The sequence below is a fragment of the Corvus cornix genome, chromosome 1A (genome assembly GCF_000738735.6).
Source record: "Corvus cornix cornix isolate S_Up_H32 chromosome 1A, ASM73873v5, whole genome shotgun sequence".
Classification (NCBI taxonomy): domain Eukaryota; kingdom Metazoa; phylum Chordata; class Aves; order Passeriformes; family Corvidae; genus Corvus; species Corvus cornix.
In genome coordinates, this window is record NC_047057.1 from 47,459,999 (window position 1) to 47,479,286 (window position 19,288).

General features: G+C 47.2%; 1 protein-coding gene across 1 annotated transcript; it reads left to right on the forward strand.

Moving 5' to 3' along the window:
- The first annotated feature begins 10,330 nt into the window (after positions 1 to 10,330).
- LOC104696384 (retinoic acid-induced protein 3-like) lies at positions 10,331 to 17,013 on the forward strand. The gene is made up of 4 exons (XM_010410700.3): positions 10,331 to 10,525; positions 13,031 to 13,986; positions 14,959 to 15,002; positions 15,701 to 17,013. The coding sequence occupies exons 2-4, from the start codon at positions 13,062 to 13,064 to the stop codon at positions 15,791 to 15,793; spliced, it is 1,062 nt and encodes a 353-aa protein (XP_010409002.1). The 5' UTR covers positions 10,331 to 10,525; positions 13,031 to 13,061; the 3' UTR covers positions 15,794 to 17,013.
- The last annotated feature ends 2,275 nt before the right edge of the window (positions 17,014 to 19,288 follow it).

Below are 19,288 nucleotides of genomic sequence, written 5' to 3' on the forward strand. Positions count from 1 at the left end.
CTGCTCTCCTGAATTGTCTTGCAGGATTGCATCATTACCCAGCCCGCTCCCATCATTTGATCAGATAGGGCTGACCAAGGGATTCCACTAACCTTTGGAAGCATTCAGTGACTGGTGTCTTGGGACAGTGATGCCTGCAGGTGCATGAAGTTGGGGAACCACCTCTGCTGTGACTGAGGGAGAGGGAATCTCCCAGCACAGGCTTTGGTAGGGAAGCCCCTCTGCCCACGAGTGCCTGGGTGCAGCTACCCTCCCTGCCTTCAGGCCTTTCCACATGGACTGACTTGTTCCTTTGGAAGCATTGGCCAAGGGTTCCCTTCAAATAATTAACTGCAATGATGTGCTTTGTTTCTTCAGCTGGCACAGACCTGCTGAGTTCTGCTGAGATCCTTCCCAGGCAAGATTTCCTCTTGCTCAGCATGTCCCAGAATGTGTTGCATTAGTAAGCTTCCATTATTTGGTGGGTTTTTGGGACCTCCCATCTTCTCACCCCACCTTTAGCTTCTCCTACATGTTTGAATCCCTTCACCGTCAAAGTCTCATGTATGCATCCCCTTTCCCAAGCACATTCTGCACCCTCTCCTGTTTACTTTTCCCCAGCCTTGCCCCACCAAATAGCCTGCAACCAGGACCCCTCAAGAGGGCTGGTTCTTTCCTTTGGTATTCATACTGCATTGCAATATGGCCCTGCAGGCTCTTCTCCTGTGTAACAGGTGTCTGCGCAAGCTGTTTGCTTTCAGTTCTGTTTTGCTTTTGTTTTCCAGGGTATAGGGAAGATGTGAGCTGCCTCAGCAGTTCCCATGTGGCTGTCCCCATTTAATGGTATTTTAAGTAACACTTGTGTGCCTTGAAGCCTCTTGCCAGAGGAAGCTACTACAACCCCAGTGCACGTAGAGGTTCCTCCACTACACACCTGCAGGCATGTCCCATCTTAGCTGTTAAGGAACTGGCTGGAATCTGTGTTTCCAGGTGCTCTAAAAGATACAAAACGAGTAGGTATATGATAGAAAGTAATAGAGATCCTGCTGGGCTCTCTGGGTAAGTCTCTTAATTAATGTAGCATTGCTTCTTAGGAAAAGATGGTTTATTTATATTCAACAACTTGTTTCAACTCATTAATTGTAATAGTCAACTGTTTTTGATAAGTAAAGATAAGGATGGTTAGATTTAGGGTAAAACAATCAAAATTTCATGCTGTCCTGCAAGGTTAGGATACATCCTAACCAGTAATAGTTTCAAGTGTCATTGTTCTGCTTGATGATTATAAATGAGTTGTTAAGAAAGTCAGATTTCAATTGGCCAGCGGAGGTTTTAACCATGCATACATCCAGATTAACCACTCCGGAGATTGGGGATTATCAACTGTTATGTAATAGCAGACTTTTTTTTTTAAATTGGAACAGGACTGTTAACAGATGCTGTGTTTGCTAAAGAAACCAGATTGTCATGTAATACATCCAGAATGTGTGCTTTGTTTGGCAGAATTGTGCCTGTGGATTGCTACTTTTCTTTGCCTTTACCTCTAGTGACAGCACACTGCTGATCAGACAGATAAATCATTAGAGGTTGGATTTAGTTCTTATTTGGGTTGTCAATTAGAACTGAAGTTGGCTTGGTTCAGTTCTGGTTCAACACAACTTCAGAACTACTGTATGTGTTCAGTTCTGACTGAGGGAAAGCTAACACCCCATGTACTGTAAAATCTCATGGTAACTTGAATTCCATGTGTATCACAGCTCTGTAATTTGATAAAGCCCTTGGAGCAATAATATTGCTCAAATCCATAGCATATGTGGGTGGGATCCCTTCATTCACATATAGCATAGGCTGGTTTTTTTCAAGAATATATCCTAGTTCATCCCACATAATGGGATGTGTTGTGTGCCAAGAAGGTCGGTGCTAAAAGCTGTAGTGATTCTTTTTGCCTTTTAAAATGTAGGCACAAAGGCACTGAATTCTCTGTGTGATCAAATGCAGCTCCCCACAGGTCCCAAAGAGGGAATACTGCATGCTTGCTGAAATGCAGCAGCACTGCCTGGTGCCCAAAAGCTGATGGGTCTTATCCTGGGTGAGGCCCATCTGCAGCCAAGGATTCCTGGAAAAAGCAATATATAGCCTTTTAAAGAGAGCTGCTCATGTGCCAGTTGGTATTTCATTACTGCAAACAAATGTCTGTTATAGCAGTTTGTTCATAATGAACAAGGAAGGGATTATTGGCAATGCAACAACTTTGGAAGAGGAGAAGAACCTGCTGCAGAGAGACAAAGTTCCTCTTTGCCATTTCATGCACACACCAAGAGGCATCCCTCATCTCTGATGCTTTCCTGGATTGCTCATGCCATTAGCTGAAGCTGTGTTTGCATTTCTGAAGAGGTTAATTGGCAATTAAACCTCCACTCAACCTTTCCCTGGGGTATGGCTGTCACTTAGAGTGTCGCTTTTGTTTACCAAGCAAAACAGCCAGGGCTGCTAGGTCTGGAGAGCAGCGGGGAGTCCAGGGGCTCCCATGAGAGGCTTGTCCATCACACCCAGCAGCCAGCTAAGTGGCCGGGAAAGAAGCACAGCAAAGCCAGAAAGGGGTTCCTTAGGTTGAAATGGATGCACAGGCTCTCTTCCTACTGCAAGCCAGATGCTTTGTAAACCTCCTCTGTTTCAGCCAAATCCTCTTCATTTGGCTATTATTAATGACTGCACACTGATGTTCTTCCCCCTAGCTTAGGGGAGTCCTGGGTTGTCAAGAAGTTTGGAAGAAAAATACTCTAGGCCAGAGACATGGCAATCGGTTGTATTTTCTGTCTAGTTCAGATCTCGCCTTCTCCTAGCCCTGGGCACAACATCCAGTCTGGAAGTTCACATTTAACAGTTTAATGCTCTTTTCTAATCCAGTATTGCTGCTTGTTATTGTAAACATGTCAAGTTTACCTTATCTTTAGTGACCATAGCAAATGTTCGATAGCAAATGTTCCCACAGGCTTATCTGAAATCAGGAGAGGAGTTAAATGAAGATGTGAGGTGAGACAAAGAAACTATCCCAGCAGCAGATCAAGACACTTTTGAGTTCTGACAGCTGGTCTGAATTATCAGTGGAAATTTCCATCTGAACTTTCAATGGAATAATGGACTTTTGGTTAAGTGAGTGAGGAACAGTATCTGTGTATGTGTGACTGTTTAAGACTATATATTTGAGAGATTCTTTTTTCTTTGCATGAGTCAGAAAACTTAAAACAATAATAGGAATTTTATGCACAGACTGCATTTTTGAGTTAACTTTCCCTTTGAGATTTCCACTCTTTATCGTGAAACATTTAAATGGAGAATAATTAAATGGATTACATTAGGCCTCCGCTTCAGTTCTCAAGTACTTAATCTCTCTGGCTAGGATTCAAATCTATGGCCTCAAGTGCTCCATCTTTAAAAAGTGGAGCCACTGAACTAGATAGCATTTAAAGAGCGCACATCTTTCAGATCTGGCGCCACAAAGCAAAGGAGACCTATTGCAGGGGACTGGGTAGATATGCTAGATACCCTGCAGTGAATTTTCTATGGAAAACCATTTTCAGTGATGCTCCTGGCTTGCAATTGCCTGTTCTCTTTCCCAACCAGCCTGACTGCTACTTCCACTCCTGGCTTGTGATTTCCTTCTCTTGCTCTTCCCTCCCCTGGCTACCACTTCCACCAGCAGCACCCTCACAGCTTGCAAGTCCTGCATTTTTATCCAGTTTTAGTAGACATGGCAACCACAGAGGCACAAGTGTGGCAGACAGTGGGAGGCTGGGTGTGGCTGACAGCAGGGCGTGTGTGCTTGCGCACAGGTACGTGTGTGTTTGTGTGGGTATGTGCCTGCCGAAATTAGGTAGGAACTGCAGAAAGAGGCATCATTTTACAGAAGCCAGCAGCTGGAACAGGAATGCTATCAGGCCTCTGAAACACACCCATGTCGTTGGTATGTCCCTTAGGGAGCTCCGTGTCTCTGGTGATACCTGGGAGTTGGAGAGCTCATAAAGCATCAGTTGTGATTAGCGGGTAGGGCAGAAAGAAATTTGAGAGACCTTAATACTGATGCAACAACTGGTCGCTTCTGGCAAATATTGCACCAAGAGAATCATTCAAGAAAAGGGTTTTGATGGGAGGAGGAAAGAACAGAAATCCAGTTCTGGGCCTCCAGTGAGGCAGTATCCAGGCATGTTGTCCTCGAAACTGGAAGAGCAACCCACTTGCCTCAATGCACACCATGATGGAGGAAGCGGTGGAAGGAGACCTGACGCACAATCTTGTGCCAAGTGAAAAGAGGGTACCCAGCAATATGCTGGCCTTTTAAATGGAGGATACTGAGCTCTGCTGCCCAGCCAGTTCTATTTTCCACCCAGGACGAGGGTCCTAAGCAATCATCTGTGCTCCCCCAGCCGTGGAGGGACCCACTGCCAACTGTGCATGAGACCTCCAGGCTGCCAGGGCATATCATCTACCTGTGCCAGAAACCAAGTGTTTCCCCGGGCTCCTGGGTTGCCAGAGAGAGGGGTGCCTTCAGGATTTGAATGAAAAGGCATTTTGTGCATGATGAAAACATGGCCCTAGCCCCAGCCTGATAAAACACACCTTCTGCTTTTCTCCTATCTCATCTCTGAGCATCTGCAAGGCTGTATTGGTCTTTTTGGCACATGCACACTGAGCTGGGGAAGGACTTCAGCATGGACCAAGCTAGTATCCCCTGATGGATGCTGATATATGATTGAGTGCTTGAGCTGCCCTGGAAGATATCTGAGGAGTTTTATGGTCATCTATAATCAGGGCCAAGCAACAAACTTTATCTAGAGTGAGCTGTCAAGCAGAAGTGAGGCATTGGCTTAACAAGTCATTTATATATAATCTGGTAACTATTACTCACTGGCATTTCTGCCAGGTAAGCACTGGCCCGGCACTTCTAACAGTCTCCAGCTCTAACCCAGAGAAACACAAACCATCTCCCCCCAAATCATGGGGACTCACAGACTGTAATGCCCATGGCTCCTGGGAGATGGCTGTGAAGCAGACCAGAGCTAAAAGTCCCCAGTTCCATCTGCCTGAGCTATGCTGCCCAGCCCTTACCACCCCAGAAGATGAAACTGCTCAGAAGAGAAACTCTTTCTCCCAGAACTGCAGCAAGACATCCTTCAGCAGGGCTAGCACAAGAGCATTGTGTGTTCTCATGCTCTTGGCTTACATTTTCCTGAAGCCGGACTGTGATTCCCACTGTGTTTCCCTACATGGCTCCTCAGCAACTCTCCAGCTCCAGGAGGTGACAGTGGGATTTGTGACAGAGAACAAGAACTGCCTGCCCTGGGGACCTGCTCTAAACTTTAAGAAAATATTTGGGATCAATAGGCTGGGAATTCAATTACTTGACCTTATTTTACAATTGTTCCTTATATTTTTTCTCCCATGGTGCTCATTTCCTTCAAGAAAAATCACAGCATTGATTAAAGGTTAGTCTACACACACTGACCACAACTGCTGGCTTCTTCCCAAGCCATGGTTCTGCAGTCAGTAGCAGATTTGTATGTAGCCAAGATCATCAAGTCCAACCAGATGTGTCTGATTAAACATGTAAACACAACTGTATTTTTGATAATTTATCCAGGAGAGACAATATGGAGTTTATGCTAGCTTTTATGCTGGCTGCATGGGGACAAAGATCTGTACTTGCATGAAGAAGCTTGTTGATAAAAAATAGTCCAAAATCTATCTTTTTTTTTTTCCTGATGAAATCTAAAAGGGAGAAGTGATTTATGTTGGATATCAGCTTTGCTTAGTTTTATTGTGGTGGTGTTTGATCCAGAAGCAGTAAAGAAAAATTTTCTGTATCATTGAGCAGGGCCATTTTTGTGTGCAGCCTGATTCCCAGGAATGCTTCTTGCATGGAAGCAGTCTCCTGCAGAACCTCTTACCCAAGACACTGCTGGCAGGAGAAATCAGATTCCAGGGCAGGAAGGCTATCTCAGAACCTCTATTGCCAACTGCCACCCATGAAAGAATGAGCCTAATCCTCTCTCAGTGAGAATCTCAGCCAGTCTTTGCAACACCACATCCCACAATGTGGAGTGGACAAGGAGGGAAAAGGGGAAACTACTCCAGACACAGTGGGCAAGGAATGCCAGAAGGAACACCATTAGTGGGCGGACAAGGGTACCAAAATGAGGACTGGCAGACAAGGGAAGCAAAGGCTGACTCCTCCCAGAGTGCTTTGCTGAGAGTCTCTCCGTCATGCCTCACTAGCTAAAGATGCAGCCAGACATCCCCTCTCTCCTAAATCATTACCCCAGCCTTGGAGTCAGCCTTTCTGAGAGAGAGAAAATGCAGATCCTCCTGGATCTCCCCTGGCATGTCTTCCTTTCTGGGGGTATGTTTTCAGATCCCTCGTTTACTGAGAGTTAGTCTCCCAAAATGTCTGTTTATATACAATACCCAGTCATCCATATCAAGGCAACTTGCTGCTTTGGGAATGCATCAGCATAAAAGCAGATGAGGTTAATGTCATAAAGGAGGACTGGAGCATTCTCTGCTGATCTGCTAAGTGGATGGGCACAGGATACCTCCAGGAAACTACATCTAGAGGAATGGCTCAGTTGTCATGAGTGAAATGTTTATCAGCATGCTCTTGAAAGTCCTAAAGGAGGTGATAAATTTCATTAAATTTTTTAACTTGTTTCACAGCCTTAAAAATCACCAGTTTTGTTGTATGAAAAGGCTCTTCCTGGCCAAAGTGATCACAGTCACAGTTTCAGCTGTTCTCCACTTATTTCTGCCCATTTTTGCTCCAGCTTCCACACTTGTGGAGTATGAAAGACTGTGATACCTGTACCCATGGGTCAGGAGCAAGTCCAATGTATGAACTCAGCACAGGTTCAGCAGGTACTCCAGGAGCTATCTCCTGCCTCTGGGTTTTCAGGTGCCAGGCTGCTCATACCTGGGGTTGCATGCAGAAGTGAGGCTGTTCTTACGTTATTAAGCTATCTGTTGTGCACAGGCAGCTAAGCAGAAGGAATGATACGAGCCTACTCACAGTGCAGCCATATCACTGGTCAAACATAAACGTGTTATTTAGACACATTCCAGAGTGCCATGCACCATCTCTCCCCAGACATCTACTTGCTTTATTACTTGCCTTAATATAAGATACTATCTCAGTCCCTGCACCTCCCAGACATGCTTCCTTCCCCATGCCTGGCTGAGCTGAGGGGGCTGCAGCATTCTGCCATTTGCTGGCAGCTCAGCCCTGTGACACTGAAGCCAGTGGAGAAGGGCTGGCCCAGGGCACTGTGGGTAGCACTGGGCACTCTCACCCCACAGGAGGGAGCAAAGACAGACAATGCCAGCAGCAAGAAGGGACAGGGAGCAGAGCTGACACAGAGGGAGAGCCCAGCCCTCATCCTGCTGCCTGAGAACTGGAGGAGTTGTGGGTGCCCATTGTCCAAAGGCGTCAGACCCTGCTGCTGTCCCTGCCTCTCCTTGTCAACCACAGTCACTCTCCTTCCCACTAGCAACAGCCAGCTTGCTTGCCCAGGGCTGCAATATGGCCAAAGCAAGCAGTTTTGCTACCAACAGTCTCCCACCTAAAGGAACTTCTAACACTACCAGCATTTTGCTACTGGATTGTGTTTAAATTATTTTGGAGATTTGCTATGCAATTCAGCTGTCGAGTGTAAAGATCTGTATCATTATCTTGTCTCCCTTCATCTCTGTTGGAAAGAAATGGGTACTTATCAGGTGTGATTTGGTTTGTCTTGAAGCAGATCAACTGCAACTACCCTGGAAGTGCCCCTTTCTCTCCACCTATAGTGGGAATCCACATGACTGCCTCCAGTGAAGAAGTCTGCTCTGTAGGCACCTAGGAGTCAATTTAATTGTCCATGCACTGGTGCCTAGGGTAATTTGGGACCTCCTGTGTTATTTAGTGTGAACTAACGCTCCAGAAGGATTGATTCCTACAGCTCTTGTATCTATGCTGTTGACTGAGTAACAGATACCAAAGCTACAGCACCTTCAATGAACTATTTATCTATGCTGGTGTACCAGAATTAAGTCCATACAGTGGACTAGGTACCTGCATATAAACTGGGAATCTCAACTCTGAAATAGCCAAGGAGATTGAGCACTCAATCCATTTGCTCTTACAAAGGTGATTTGGGATGCCTAAGGGTATCCAAAACATCTGCACAGGACTGCCAGATCTGACAGAGGGGGTATGAGAAATTCATGTGGTCCTGGAGTGGTCACTGGAAGCTGAGCAGGAGACACTGGGGCATCTCAAATGACACTATGCCGATGTGCAAGCAACTAAAGTGAGGCCCCAGGCAATCCAGGCAACCACACCTGGGAGCATTTCAGTGTACACAGAAACAGGCAGCTGCATCCAATCAGCTGGGACAGTCCTTCTGACGTTTTGGCTGTTCCAGAGCTGAGACACCCAGTTCACATTTAGGTAATAACCATCAGACATCTAAATTTAGGTGCCTCTGTCTGCAGGTTACATCCCATCCCTAAAGCAAGGTGACAGACATCTCACCTTTCTGGTGTGATCACTGTGCCATTTGTACTCACCCATGTAGACCAGTGGTGCCTCTCCACCCTCCTTGGCACAGCACGAGAGCCATGGCTACCTTGTCTCACACTAACTACGGTGAGTCAGCAGCTCTCAGGCTCCTAAATCGCTTGGGATTGTTTTTAAAGGTAGCCCCATCAGCCTTCTGAAAGTACAGGTTGTGTTTGATGACTAACTCTTGTGGATTTCTCAGGCATACTGAAAAACGTCTGTGTTACTTTTATCTTTTCTTCTTTCTTCCCCTGATATAATTTGACACGGTCTATTCCATGAGGAATACATGTGTCTTTGTAAATGCAGGGAAGTAGCTGGCAGTCCACAGTGTGCAAATAGGTTGGCAGTGACCAGTGACCTTTGAAAGCTTCTTGGGATGCTTTCCTAGACAGGTTGGATCCCACTGAGATGGTGCTGAACTCCTCTCCATGACTCCTTATTTTCTCTTCTCATTTTTCATAACTGCCTCCTTCTTGGCTGGCTCACTAAGCCCGGGACCTGCTTTAAAGTTTGGATTAATTTCATGTAGAGAAACCTGGTATGTCGTTTCCTAAGAAGCCTCAGGATTTTACACTGAAGTAAAAGTTGGACGGACATGAAGAACTGCCTTAGGGCTCAGCATGGCCCACCCCACAGTGACTGCACTGAGTGTTGCCTTTCACTGGATGAGCCACTCATCCCTGCAGGTCCTCATGTACTTCTGTGGGGTGTGGAGGAGAGGACTGTCTCGTATGAGTTTTGTGGTAATCTCCACATGTGAGATTCAAAAATGATCAGCACCCAGAAAAAAGCCAGAAGCCCTAAAACAAACAAACAAAATTAACAAGCAGATGAGACACCTGTGGGCACTTAGACCTCAGCACAGGCATGTGCAGCTGCTCTACCCCCACCCCCGGTTTTGGGAAGGAGCGCAAACTTCGTGAGGTGAGGGGGATTTTTAGGTTTGGGGCTGTGTATAGGCACTGAGTGCTCAATGTGGATAGGCCCTGATGTCAATTCCTTAATCAGGAGAATGAAATACTCCCAGTGAGTAATATCTAAAATAACAAATGAAGTCATGAATACATTGGAGTTTCTCGAGGATTTGGATGGAGTAGTGCTGATAGGTGTGTCGGGCCAGAGGCATAAAATGTAGAGCAAGGGGGAATTTGTCATTGCCTGTGTTCATTAGCCGTTTGGGCCAGCAATTTGGACAAAGTGACTCAGCGCTCGCGAGCAGGCAGAACTGAGCCTTCGGAAAGCAAGGCTGGACTGAGCGAGACACGAGGAAAGCCAAGCTGCCCTTTTCAGGAGAGAAGCCGGTGGCTCTCAGTGGCACGGCTGGAAGGGACAAGCAGAGCAGACACGTCCCCACAGGCAGACGCAGCACCCATTGAGAGCCCCGAGGAAACCATCTTTGATCCAGGCTTGCCACTCTCTCTCTGGGCACTGCGGGCCCATTCACACGCCACAGCCTCCTCATCGCCTACTTTGCAAGCAGTTATCTAGTGAGAAAGCAGGCGAAGAGACAAAAGGCTTGGAGCAGGGAGGGGACGCACTGCTATTCATAGTCCCGGTCCCCACCCACGGGTGCCAGGAGTCAGACAGGGGAGCACCTTATCAGGTAGGTGCCTGACTGAGCAGCATTCAGCGCTGTCCCAGGGCTCCATCTCCACCCCGACGCAGGGGTGAGTGCCCCGCTGACGTCAGGAGCCCTTACTTCATTTCCTGGCACAGGGGCCGAATTTTCACAGCCGTGTCCTGTGGGAGAGGAGAGGCGGTGGAACTGGAATAGGCGTGCTCAGCCCCACCTCCTCAGCCCTCCAGCTGTTAAAGCTCCCAGGAGCGGCGAGCGCGGAGCTGCTGCTCGGCCGGGGCTGCGGGAGTGGAGGCGCCCCGGCTACTGGTGTGCTGGGAAGGTGCCTCTCCTAGACGGAGCCTCCCTGCTGCCTTCACCAGGCAGGACCCAGAAAGGTAACGCAAGGCAACGTTTTACAGGATCCAGGGTGGGCCTGACTTCTGCAGCTGGGTTGGGATGGCGTGCAGGACCATGGCTCTGCGGCGTGGGAGAGCAGGGGCATGGGTGCCACAGTGAACTGAGAGTGCCTCCCATCCTTGACTGAGATGGGATTGCCAGCTGGAGCTGGGGAGACGCTGCCGGGAAGCGGTTTGAAATTTGTGGGCGAATGGGTGTATTTTATGTACAAACATCAGTGGGAAAGGAAGGTCAGGGTGGAGGGAGAAGACTCCTCGCTCAAGCGAGAGCTATGATTTAGGGTGTGCTGTATAAGCTACCATAGCACAGGCTCCCTTGCACAGACTGCAGAGCCCCTTGGAATTCCTAAACACTTCTGTAGGTGCTGGATGAGTAGACTCAGCTTCTGGGGAGCAACACTCACTCAGGAGACAGAGTAGAAGCTCTTCATGCCTCATGATGCCTCACGGGACATCTACCTTGGAAAAAAAAGAAAAGGCAGCAAAAGTGGTTGCAAGTGACCCAGTTCTCCAAGTCAGGAAGGTTATTTCCATCCCATTTGTTCCACTGGCCGTGGTGGCTGGCTGTGGCAAGCACCACTTGCAGTCAGCACCAGTCAGGACCCAAAGCTGTGGGTGTGCTCCGTGCTGTCATGAGGTCTCTCACGCTGGTTCTCTGGGCTCTCTCCGCGTGCCTCAACAGCGAGCACCAGTCTGTATCTGCCAGAGCTGTGAACAGATAAGCTAATCTAATCAACAGTAAATGTCTGTGGATAAAATTTTAGACTTTTCTCTCTAGATTTTCAGAAAGGTTGATTGTTTATTGCTTACAAATGTCCAGATAACTCAGCTATCTCTGCAAGAGATCATAAATCCCCAAAATTTTGTATACAATGATTGTGAAAACCCCTGCATGTGTTATCCACTTATTCCGTTCTCTCAATGGGAGTCCAAAGTTCCTGCATATTTGAATAATTTGCATTTTATTGTAGCTAGCCTTTTGAAGAGCTGCACATCTTTTACACAGTGAGGTTAGAAGCTGAAAAATTCTTCCCCAGTTTAGTTCTAAGCAAGTCCCATTGAAGCATATGTGGGGCTGAGAGTGGGTCAGTGATATTTTCCCCCTTTGTTCATCCCTTGGTTAGATCAATTGCCATTTACTAAAAACACAATCTGCACTCACTAAGATCTGCTGGAAGGGTTTGAGAACCAAATTCATAAGTGCAGTATGTTGTTCTGGCACAGGAAAATCAAGGCAAATGGCATAGTGAGCACTAAAGTCTAAATTTTGCAAGGTTAATTTTTTCTGTATCTATTAGAAAGCTCCTGGTTTTCCAGTGTGGGTCACTATTAAGGACAGGTTTGCCCATGTTTCATTGTCATATTGTATCTAAACTCCTCTTTTGATAGATTTTAGAGACTCAAGCCTAACTGAGCAATTTGGTATCTGGCCCCTAGGATCTAAACTCACTCGGTGCCTGCATAATGGGCCATGAAGCGCCCAATGGCCCTCTGCTGTGGTTTCTCCATAGTATTCGTGCTCCCAAGAAAGTAAGGAATTTAATTTCCCTAAACAGCCCATGTAAGCCCTCTTAACCCCTGGGAGACAGGCGTGCTCAGACAGCACTGAAATCCTTATGATGAGACAGCAGGAATGCATTAGAGACCTTGACATCATTGACTTGGGGACTCCTCATGCAATAATTTAGTGGTTACTTCTCATGCAATGAACAGCATTAGCTCTGACATGTCAGGCCTCTAGTCAGTGCAAGGCAGTATCTTGGGGAGGAGACTGAGGTCTTTGAGACACTCCTTATTGCTACACTGCCATGAAGAAGGAGGAATATGAGTTTAGGGCTAGTGGTTGGTGGCCTGAATTTGTTGTTGAATTTGGAGCGAGAAGAGCTGTGCTGGAGGCATCCAGGTTAGTTACCTGCAAGGTAAAAGGTATTAAAGTTCCCCCTTCGTTCGTAACAGTAAATCAAAGCCAGAAGTGCTTCAGAGAATGTAGAAGGGAGAAAGCAAACAGAACAATGAGTTTCCTGTTCTGCACTGTTCGTTCATCTCTGAATCTCCCTGGTACAAGGTACTGTTGTTGTTTGAACTTGTCAAAAGAGCGTCAACTGTATTATGACTAACAGCTGCTCTTGTATCACAGAAGTGACAAGGCAGCTCAGTCTCTGCACTGCAGGGCACCAAGCAAATGCCTGCTGAAGCACCTCACCTTCTCCCTGCTCCCCACTCTCCTAAAACATTGCACAACATTAGTCACAGTGCAGAGGACATGCAAGGTGAATTACCTCCTCCTGAGGGGCTTGGCTTGCCCTTGATGGAGAGCCAAGGCCAAACAATGAGACGAGTCTGCTCCCACTGCCCCATGTCCTTAGCACTGTGGTGTCCTTAGCCAGTGAGGTGGGGATGGAGGTCTGTCCTGCCTCTCCTTCCCCACTGCTGACAGTACCCAGATGGTTGACTTGACAGCTTGTGTTTTTTCTTTTTCTACAGCTTTGCAGAGGTGGTTCAAGAAGGCGAGAGGATGACAGTGCCGCGTCCCCCAGGCTGCGGCAGCATGGATGCTGACTACTACCTGCTCTGTGACACGGAGAAGGCCTGGGGGATTGTCCTGGAGTCGCTGGCTGCAGCAGGCATCCTCATCACCATTTTCCTCATCTGCTCACTCTTCTTCCTCATCTGCAAAGTCCAAGACAACAGCAAGCGGCACATGATCTCCGTCTATTTTTTCTTTCTTTTAGGCACACTCGGCGTTTTTGGTCTCACTTTTGCCTTCATCATTAAACTCAATGACAGGACTCGTCCCACTCGCTTCTTCCTATTTGGAGTCATCTTTGCTCTCTGCTTCTCGTGCCTCCTCACCCATGCCTGCAACCTCAGCAAGCTAGTGAGAGGAAGAAAGCCCTTCTCCTGGCGGGTGCTGCTGCTCTTCATTGTTTCCTTTGCCCTGGTACAAGTTGTGATCAGCATTGAGTACTTAGTCACCATGTTAGTAAACCAGAGAAACGAATTTCTGGGTATGTCTCGTGAGAATACCAACAAGGACTTTGTCATGCTTCTGATCTATGTGCTCTTCTTGATGGCTCTGACCTTCTTGATTTCCATGTTCACATTCTGTGGGTCATACAAAAGCTGGAAGAGGCATGGGGCGCACATCTTTGTCACTGTCCTGTTCTCCATTGCCATTTGGGTAGTATGGATCACTATGCTCATAAAAGGCAACACGGTTTTAGAGAAAGAAATTTGGGATGATCCTGTTGTGGCCATTGCTCTGGTGTCCAATGGCTGGATTTTCCTGATAATGTATATTGTCCCCGAAATTTGTTTCCTCACTGCTCCTCTGAAGCTAGAGGACTATCCTCCAGAAAATGACTTCTGCCAACCCAAGTTCCTAAAGCAGACAACTGGACTGGACAACCGTGCCTACACCCAAGATGAAATTGTGCAAGGTATGGTGAAGTGAATGTCCCCCCAGCCCCAAGCACACAAGCACCACTCATGACCTAAAACAGTTAGGAGAGCTACAAGAAAAGATATGAAGATGATAGATAAATTAGAGACTAGGAAAAAGTTTCAGACTGATGAAACTTTGGAAATGCACATGAAAATTAATCTCCAGACAAGAGGGAAATGAGTGAGGACCAAGGCAAAAGCTAAAGGTGTGTAGGAGGAGTGACTGAGTAGAGACTTGCTGCATGTCAGGGCTGAAATATAACTCTTTATGACCCTGCTATGTCTGGGAAGTGCATGTTAAAAATCAGGAGGATTTTTTTGTTTCTTACTGGCACATCAGCTCTTCAGGCCTATCTAGGTTATACCTTGGAGGTTATTTATTCCAGTTCTGATCTGGTGCCCTTATCCATGTAAGAGTGGATAAAAAGGAGGAAAGGAGGTCTTTCTTTTCTGTATGAGTCTTCTGCATATTTGGACAAAGCAAAATGTTCTATTAGTTTGGGTTTCCCAAGTCTATGGGTAGGAGATGTGATTTCTCTGGCTGTGGATTTGCTATTGGTGTCATGTTCGTCACCTGGAGTCAGACCCCCAGGCTTGTAAAACAATAGCCAGGAAAGGCTGTGCTCTCCCAGGGAATACCACAAAGGGGGTCTTGTGCATACAAGTGGGAGGGATTTGGCTGGTGGTAGTGACAGTAATTGTGAGGCAACAGGAGGTGTCTAAACTCCAAGGCCACCTGTGTCCTGTTATTTGCAATACCATTCATTCCTGTTTTCAGAAGAAAATATTTAATGTCCTCCACCTGTGGATTTTAGCTCATTCCTGCCTGCACATTGCATTGTGAGACCAGTCTAAAAGCAGCTGCTAATGTAGCCACAGACCCTGTGAGTCTCCCTTGATGTGGTATCTCCAAGCTACTGTGTGATGCTGATGCACTAACTTTTCCCTACTTTTGTCTTGTGACACAGGAGACCTCAACTACTCCCCATACGCTTCGAACTTTCAGATGAAGGTAAGTTCATGCCACTGTCACCTGTTTCACCACATGCAGGCTACAGGCTACTGTTCAGGCACTGAAAGGAAGGGAAGGAGAAGGAGCAAAGACAGATGGACCTAGAACAGGCTCTGTGAAGGCAGGCAGGTGCTTTGCATGGAGCCAAGTGATACTGTGATGTGGTCATGGAGGTGCCTGTGGCTGGAGGGAAAGAGCTGTGACATGTCCGGGGACATGGGAAGGCAAGAGGGGTCTGAGGTAAAGAGGTTGTGGTTTTCAGTACTTTGGGATTTGGTACCACATAAGAGATCCTCTTTTTGAGCACCATTCCTACAGCAGACTGTGCCCTTTCCTCAGGAGAGTGTGCTTATTTCCTCAACCTGTGCCCTGAATGTATTCCCACCAGCAGACACTGGAAGTTGCAGTGCAGATCCAGAGTGGGCAGTCTGCATGTCTACCTGTCCTTTCACCAGTCCTCCTTCAGACCACAGCCTAGCCAAGTCTAGTAGCTCACACCATGTTCCCACATGTCCTCTGGTGACATGTCTCCATCACTAATTTGTTCCACCAGGATCTTCTTCCACAGCCTTATTGGTCACATTCTTAGGAAAGCTTCAGCTCTGTTTCTCCCTTCCTTCCTTTCTTTTCTTTATAAGCCCTGTTTAATGACTTCTGTCCGGTTTTCAAACATAAAGACTTCTGTGCTTCCTTTTCAGGCCATTGAACCCCAGAATGATTTCTCCATCCCTCGCCCCAAGGCCCGGACAAGCCCATACCATGACTACACTGGTGGGAAAAGCCCCATGTAGCAGCTCCACAGTGAGCAAAGAGACTAAGTGCCCCTCAGCAGAGGCACAGGGAATGGGCCACATGGTGACAAATGAGATGATCCTGTGAAAGAGTCAAGCCACACCAGCAAAAGAGGAGACAGATCCTCTTTCCCCTGACACAGGCACCCTTGTAGCTCCCTCTTATTCTTCAAACATAGCTTTCAGACACAGCCCTGGCCGTCCTGTCCCTGTTCACTCTGTGTCCCCATGGAATGGAGCTTCTCCCTTCTGATGGAAGAGCATCCTGGCCTATTTTCAGCAGGAATGCTGGAGAAGCAGGAAGATCATCAGCTGGCTCTGCCCCAGACAGCACCTGCTTTAATCAGCTCATGGGGGTGCCTGCATCCCTCGTCTGATGGGAGAGGAGGAAGGACCAGGAGCTTCAGCCCTACACATTCCTTCCTCCTGCCCACCCATGAAGACATCTCAGGTACTACTGAGGCATCTTTATCTATCTGCTATTACTTTTGTGCCCACTCCCAGCCCTGCCTGGCTGTCCTCCAGAGATCAGTGGAGAAGAGACAGAGTAATTCATTTTTTCATCTTCATATTTGCTTCCAACACCTTCCTCATCATCTAGGGACCATGCTGGAAATGGGGAAGAAAACTTAAAGACATAAAACCAGCTACACCAATTTACCCTGACACTTTTTCCCATTCATGTTCTGACAGCCTCCTTTCCAGCTCTGACTCCTACCCATTTCCCCCAGCTGAGCTCCCCAAGGTGCCTGCCCAACCCTGCAAACTCTTCCTCCCCGTGCCTGCCATTCCAGGCTGTGGATCCCCAAAGACAAAGCCTCTTCCATGTGGCTCCTTGCAATACCCTGGTGGGATATAATCCCGTGAACCTTGGATCTCGGCCTCTTCCTGAGTGTGTCTGTGCATTAACACAAACATTTCCCAAGCAGCCAGGTTACAGAGGGCGGACACCCTTCTTCCCAGGCATGAATGAGCAAAAGTGTGTGTGTGTGTGTGTGTGTGTGTGGACTGCACCCTGGTGATGAGCAATGAGTCTGCAGAGTTGAATCATTCTGTAACCTGCTTTGCATTTGATAAATAGCTTTCCTTGGTATTTCATATATAACTACAGAGAGCTCTCCAAGTTGGGTGTGTATGGTACACTGGCTTCTGACACAGCTGTATATTTATTTAGTACTTTGTATATGGACTGTTTAATTAATAAAAACCCAAACACCTGACTATGAGAAACTGGTGTTCTTCCTTGGGAATGTGATTCCTGTAACGGCTGGTGGGGTGACAGCAGTAGCTCTCCATGGGTTGGAGTGGGCCAGCTGGAAGATTGCACTTGGGGAAAAATGGCAGAGAGATGCTGGCTTCCTTGGAGCTGTCATTGTGAACCAAAGACCAGCTGTTTGAGGGTGCAGAAGAAGGGTTAGTACTTTCTCTGTGCTACTTTTCTTGAATAAAGTTGATCCAGTGTTAGGAGTGCTTAAGAAATGAGGAAATAGAAATCCAAGCCACAGCAAGCAAATGCCAGAGGAAAGAGGTGAACTTTTCATCACTGCACGTCTGTATCTGCTGTGTCAAATCTGTATTCATTTGCTTGTCTCTTGTTGGGTACTTGCATAATCAAGAATAGGAAAGGAGCTTGTAGGTATGCAATTCAGTTTGTAAAAAGATGTCTTTCTGATGTTCTGAATACATGTAATATTTTTATTTGAAAGTAGGAACAACAGCAAAGCAAAATAATATCAGTGAAGATGATATGATATCATACCATCATACCTGATGGTATGAGGATGTAATTTCCCTTTTTAGAGGATACTCTCCCATGAGCTTTTACGTGGTGTGTTATGCTACCAGATATTCATATACTCTTGGCAAGTAAACCACTTCCTCAGGCTCAGTACTGAATCAGTCAGCCTGGGTCTTCCCCACTCTGCCTACTAGCACTGAAGGGCAACACAAGGACATCTGAGCCTTCTGAATCCCCTGGCATGAGAAAGAGCCCTCCTAAGGACTGACTTTGAAATGTATCACAGGATAACTTGCCTTTTCCTAGTAAATTTGAGGTGGAAATGATGCCTAACCCTCCCTCTTCTTCTTCCCTCGGCCAATGCAGTCCACGGGTGTAACACAGAGGATGAGGCAGAAAACTCAAGGATGCTAATATAACATGGGAGAGCAGGCTGGGAAAAGGGTTTGTGAAGCCATGATGCAACTTGTTGACTTGCAGACTGAAGGTTGGGGGGATATGCTTGAAACAGTAACAAACTTTCAAGAAACTAGCTTTTTGAGCAGATGTGGTGTCATTGATAGCTACAGTATGTCCCAGGATGATTCAAAAATGTGTTAAAACAGAGCCAGCTCCTCAGTTTCAGTGGTGTCTGGTGGAGCAAAGGAACAGGCTAACAGGAGAAATAGGAGTGAAGTGTGCTCTTATGGCGTGTTCTCCATATCCCAGACACTTACCAACTCCTTCACTAACTGCCACAGACCAGAACCTGCCTCCCAGTGCACCTTGGCCCCAGAGGCAGCAGAACTAGGAGGGATGAGACATCATATGCACTCCCATTGAGTCAGGGCATGGCGATTTTCTTGATTACTTGGTTGTTACTGTGCGTGCTGCTCGGCAGAGAATGCAAATCTCCTTCCACAGATTTACAGTGCCTTTTAGAGCAATTTTTTAAACCTCTGTAATGACACAAATACTAAGCTGCCCAGGGTTATTTTGCACTTGTTTGATATTAAGGCAGCTTTGTGTGAGAGCTCATTTAAATGCCAAAATAAACATGAATTTCTGTGAACTTGGCACTGCTGGGTAAGGGGTGCTGCTGTGCTGCAGGTTTCTCACACCTCAGGAGAGCCTTTTGGGAAAGCAGGAGTTTCCTCTCTCCTTATAATTGAGCTTAAACCAAACCAGTCGGCCACTTAGTCACACACACGCATCCCCGGGAAATCCTAAACTGGTGGGGCCAGACAGACTAGACCCAAAAGGCACAAGTGAGTTGAGGAGGCAGGAAGGTTACCTGATCCTTGTGCGGTTTTTTCTTAAAATCTGCTCACTGGGAGGCCTGTAAACCCAGTAAGGCTCATCCCTGCCCTCTCTCCTGCACAGGGCTCCCTTGGTTGCAGGTGCGCTGCCTTCAGGGCCCTCTGGTTTCCGGTCCCTCCTCTCCCTGTTCAAGGAGAGCAGAGAGCCAGAAATGTACACACCAGAGAAGGGTTGGCACAGAGCACACCTGGATTATGAAAGCAGCCAGGATTATCAGGAGGCAGGATAAACTCTGCTGAACTTCAGGTCAGGGGTGTCATGGGAAAAGAGCAAAGAAGGACAAAAACACTGTTCGGTCCCAGGACCTTCAGGGTTACCATCCCATGGCCTTGCCAGGGCTGTAGGGCTCCACGTGCCTGGCCAGGAGTGAACATGGAGGGTGCAATAAACCTTTGGGGCACAGACCCTAGTGGTGACACAACCTGGGATGGGGAGGAACCTTGCTGGGGTCACCTCCC

What these genes read in the sequence shown, in the direction of transcription:
- LOC104696384 (XM_010410700.3), top strand. Translation starts at nt 13,062, where the DNA reads ATGACAGTGCCGCGTCCCCCAGGCTGCGGCAGCATGGATGCTGACTAC. An exon ending in CCAAGATGAAATTGTGCAAG is followed by an intron (nt 13,987 to 14,958) that starts GTATGGTGAAGT and finishes CTTGTGACACAG; the next exon opens with GAGACCTCAACTACTCCCCA. An exon ending in CTTCGAACTTTCAGATGAAG is followed by an intron (nt 15,003 to 15,700) that starts GTAAGTTCATGC and finishes CTTCCTTTTCAG; the next exon opens with GCCATTGAACCCCAGAATGA.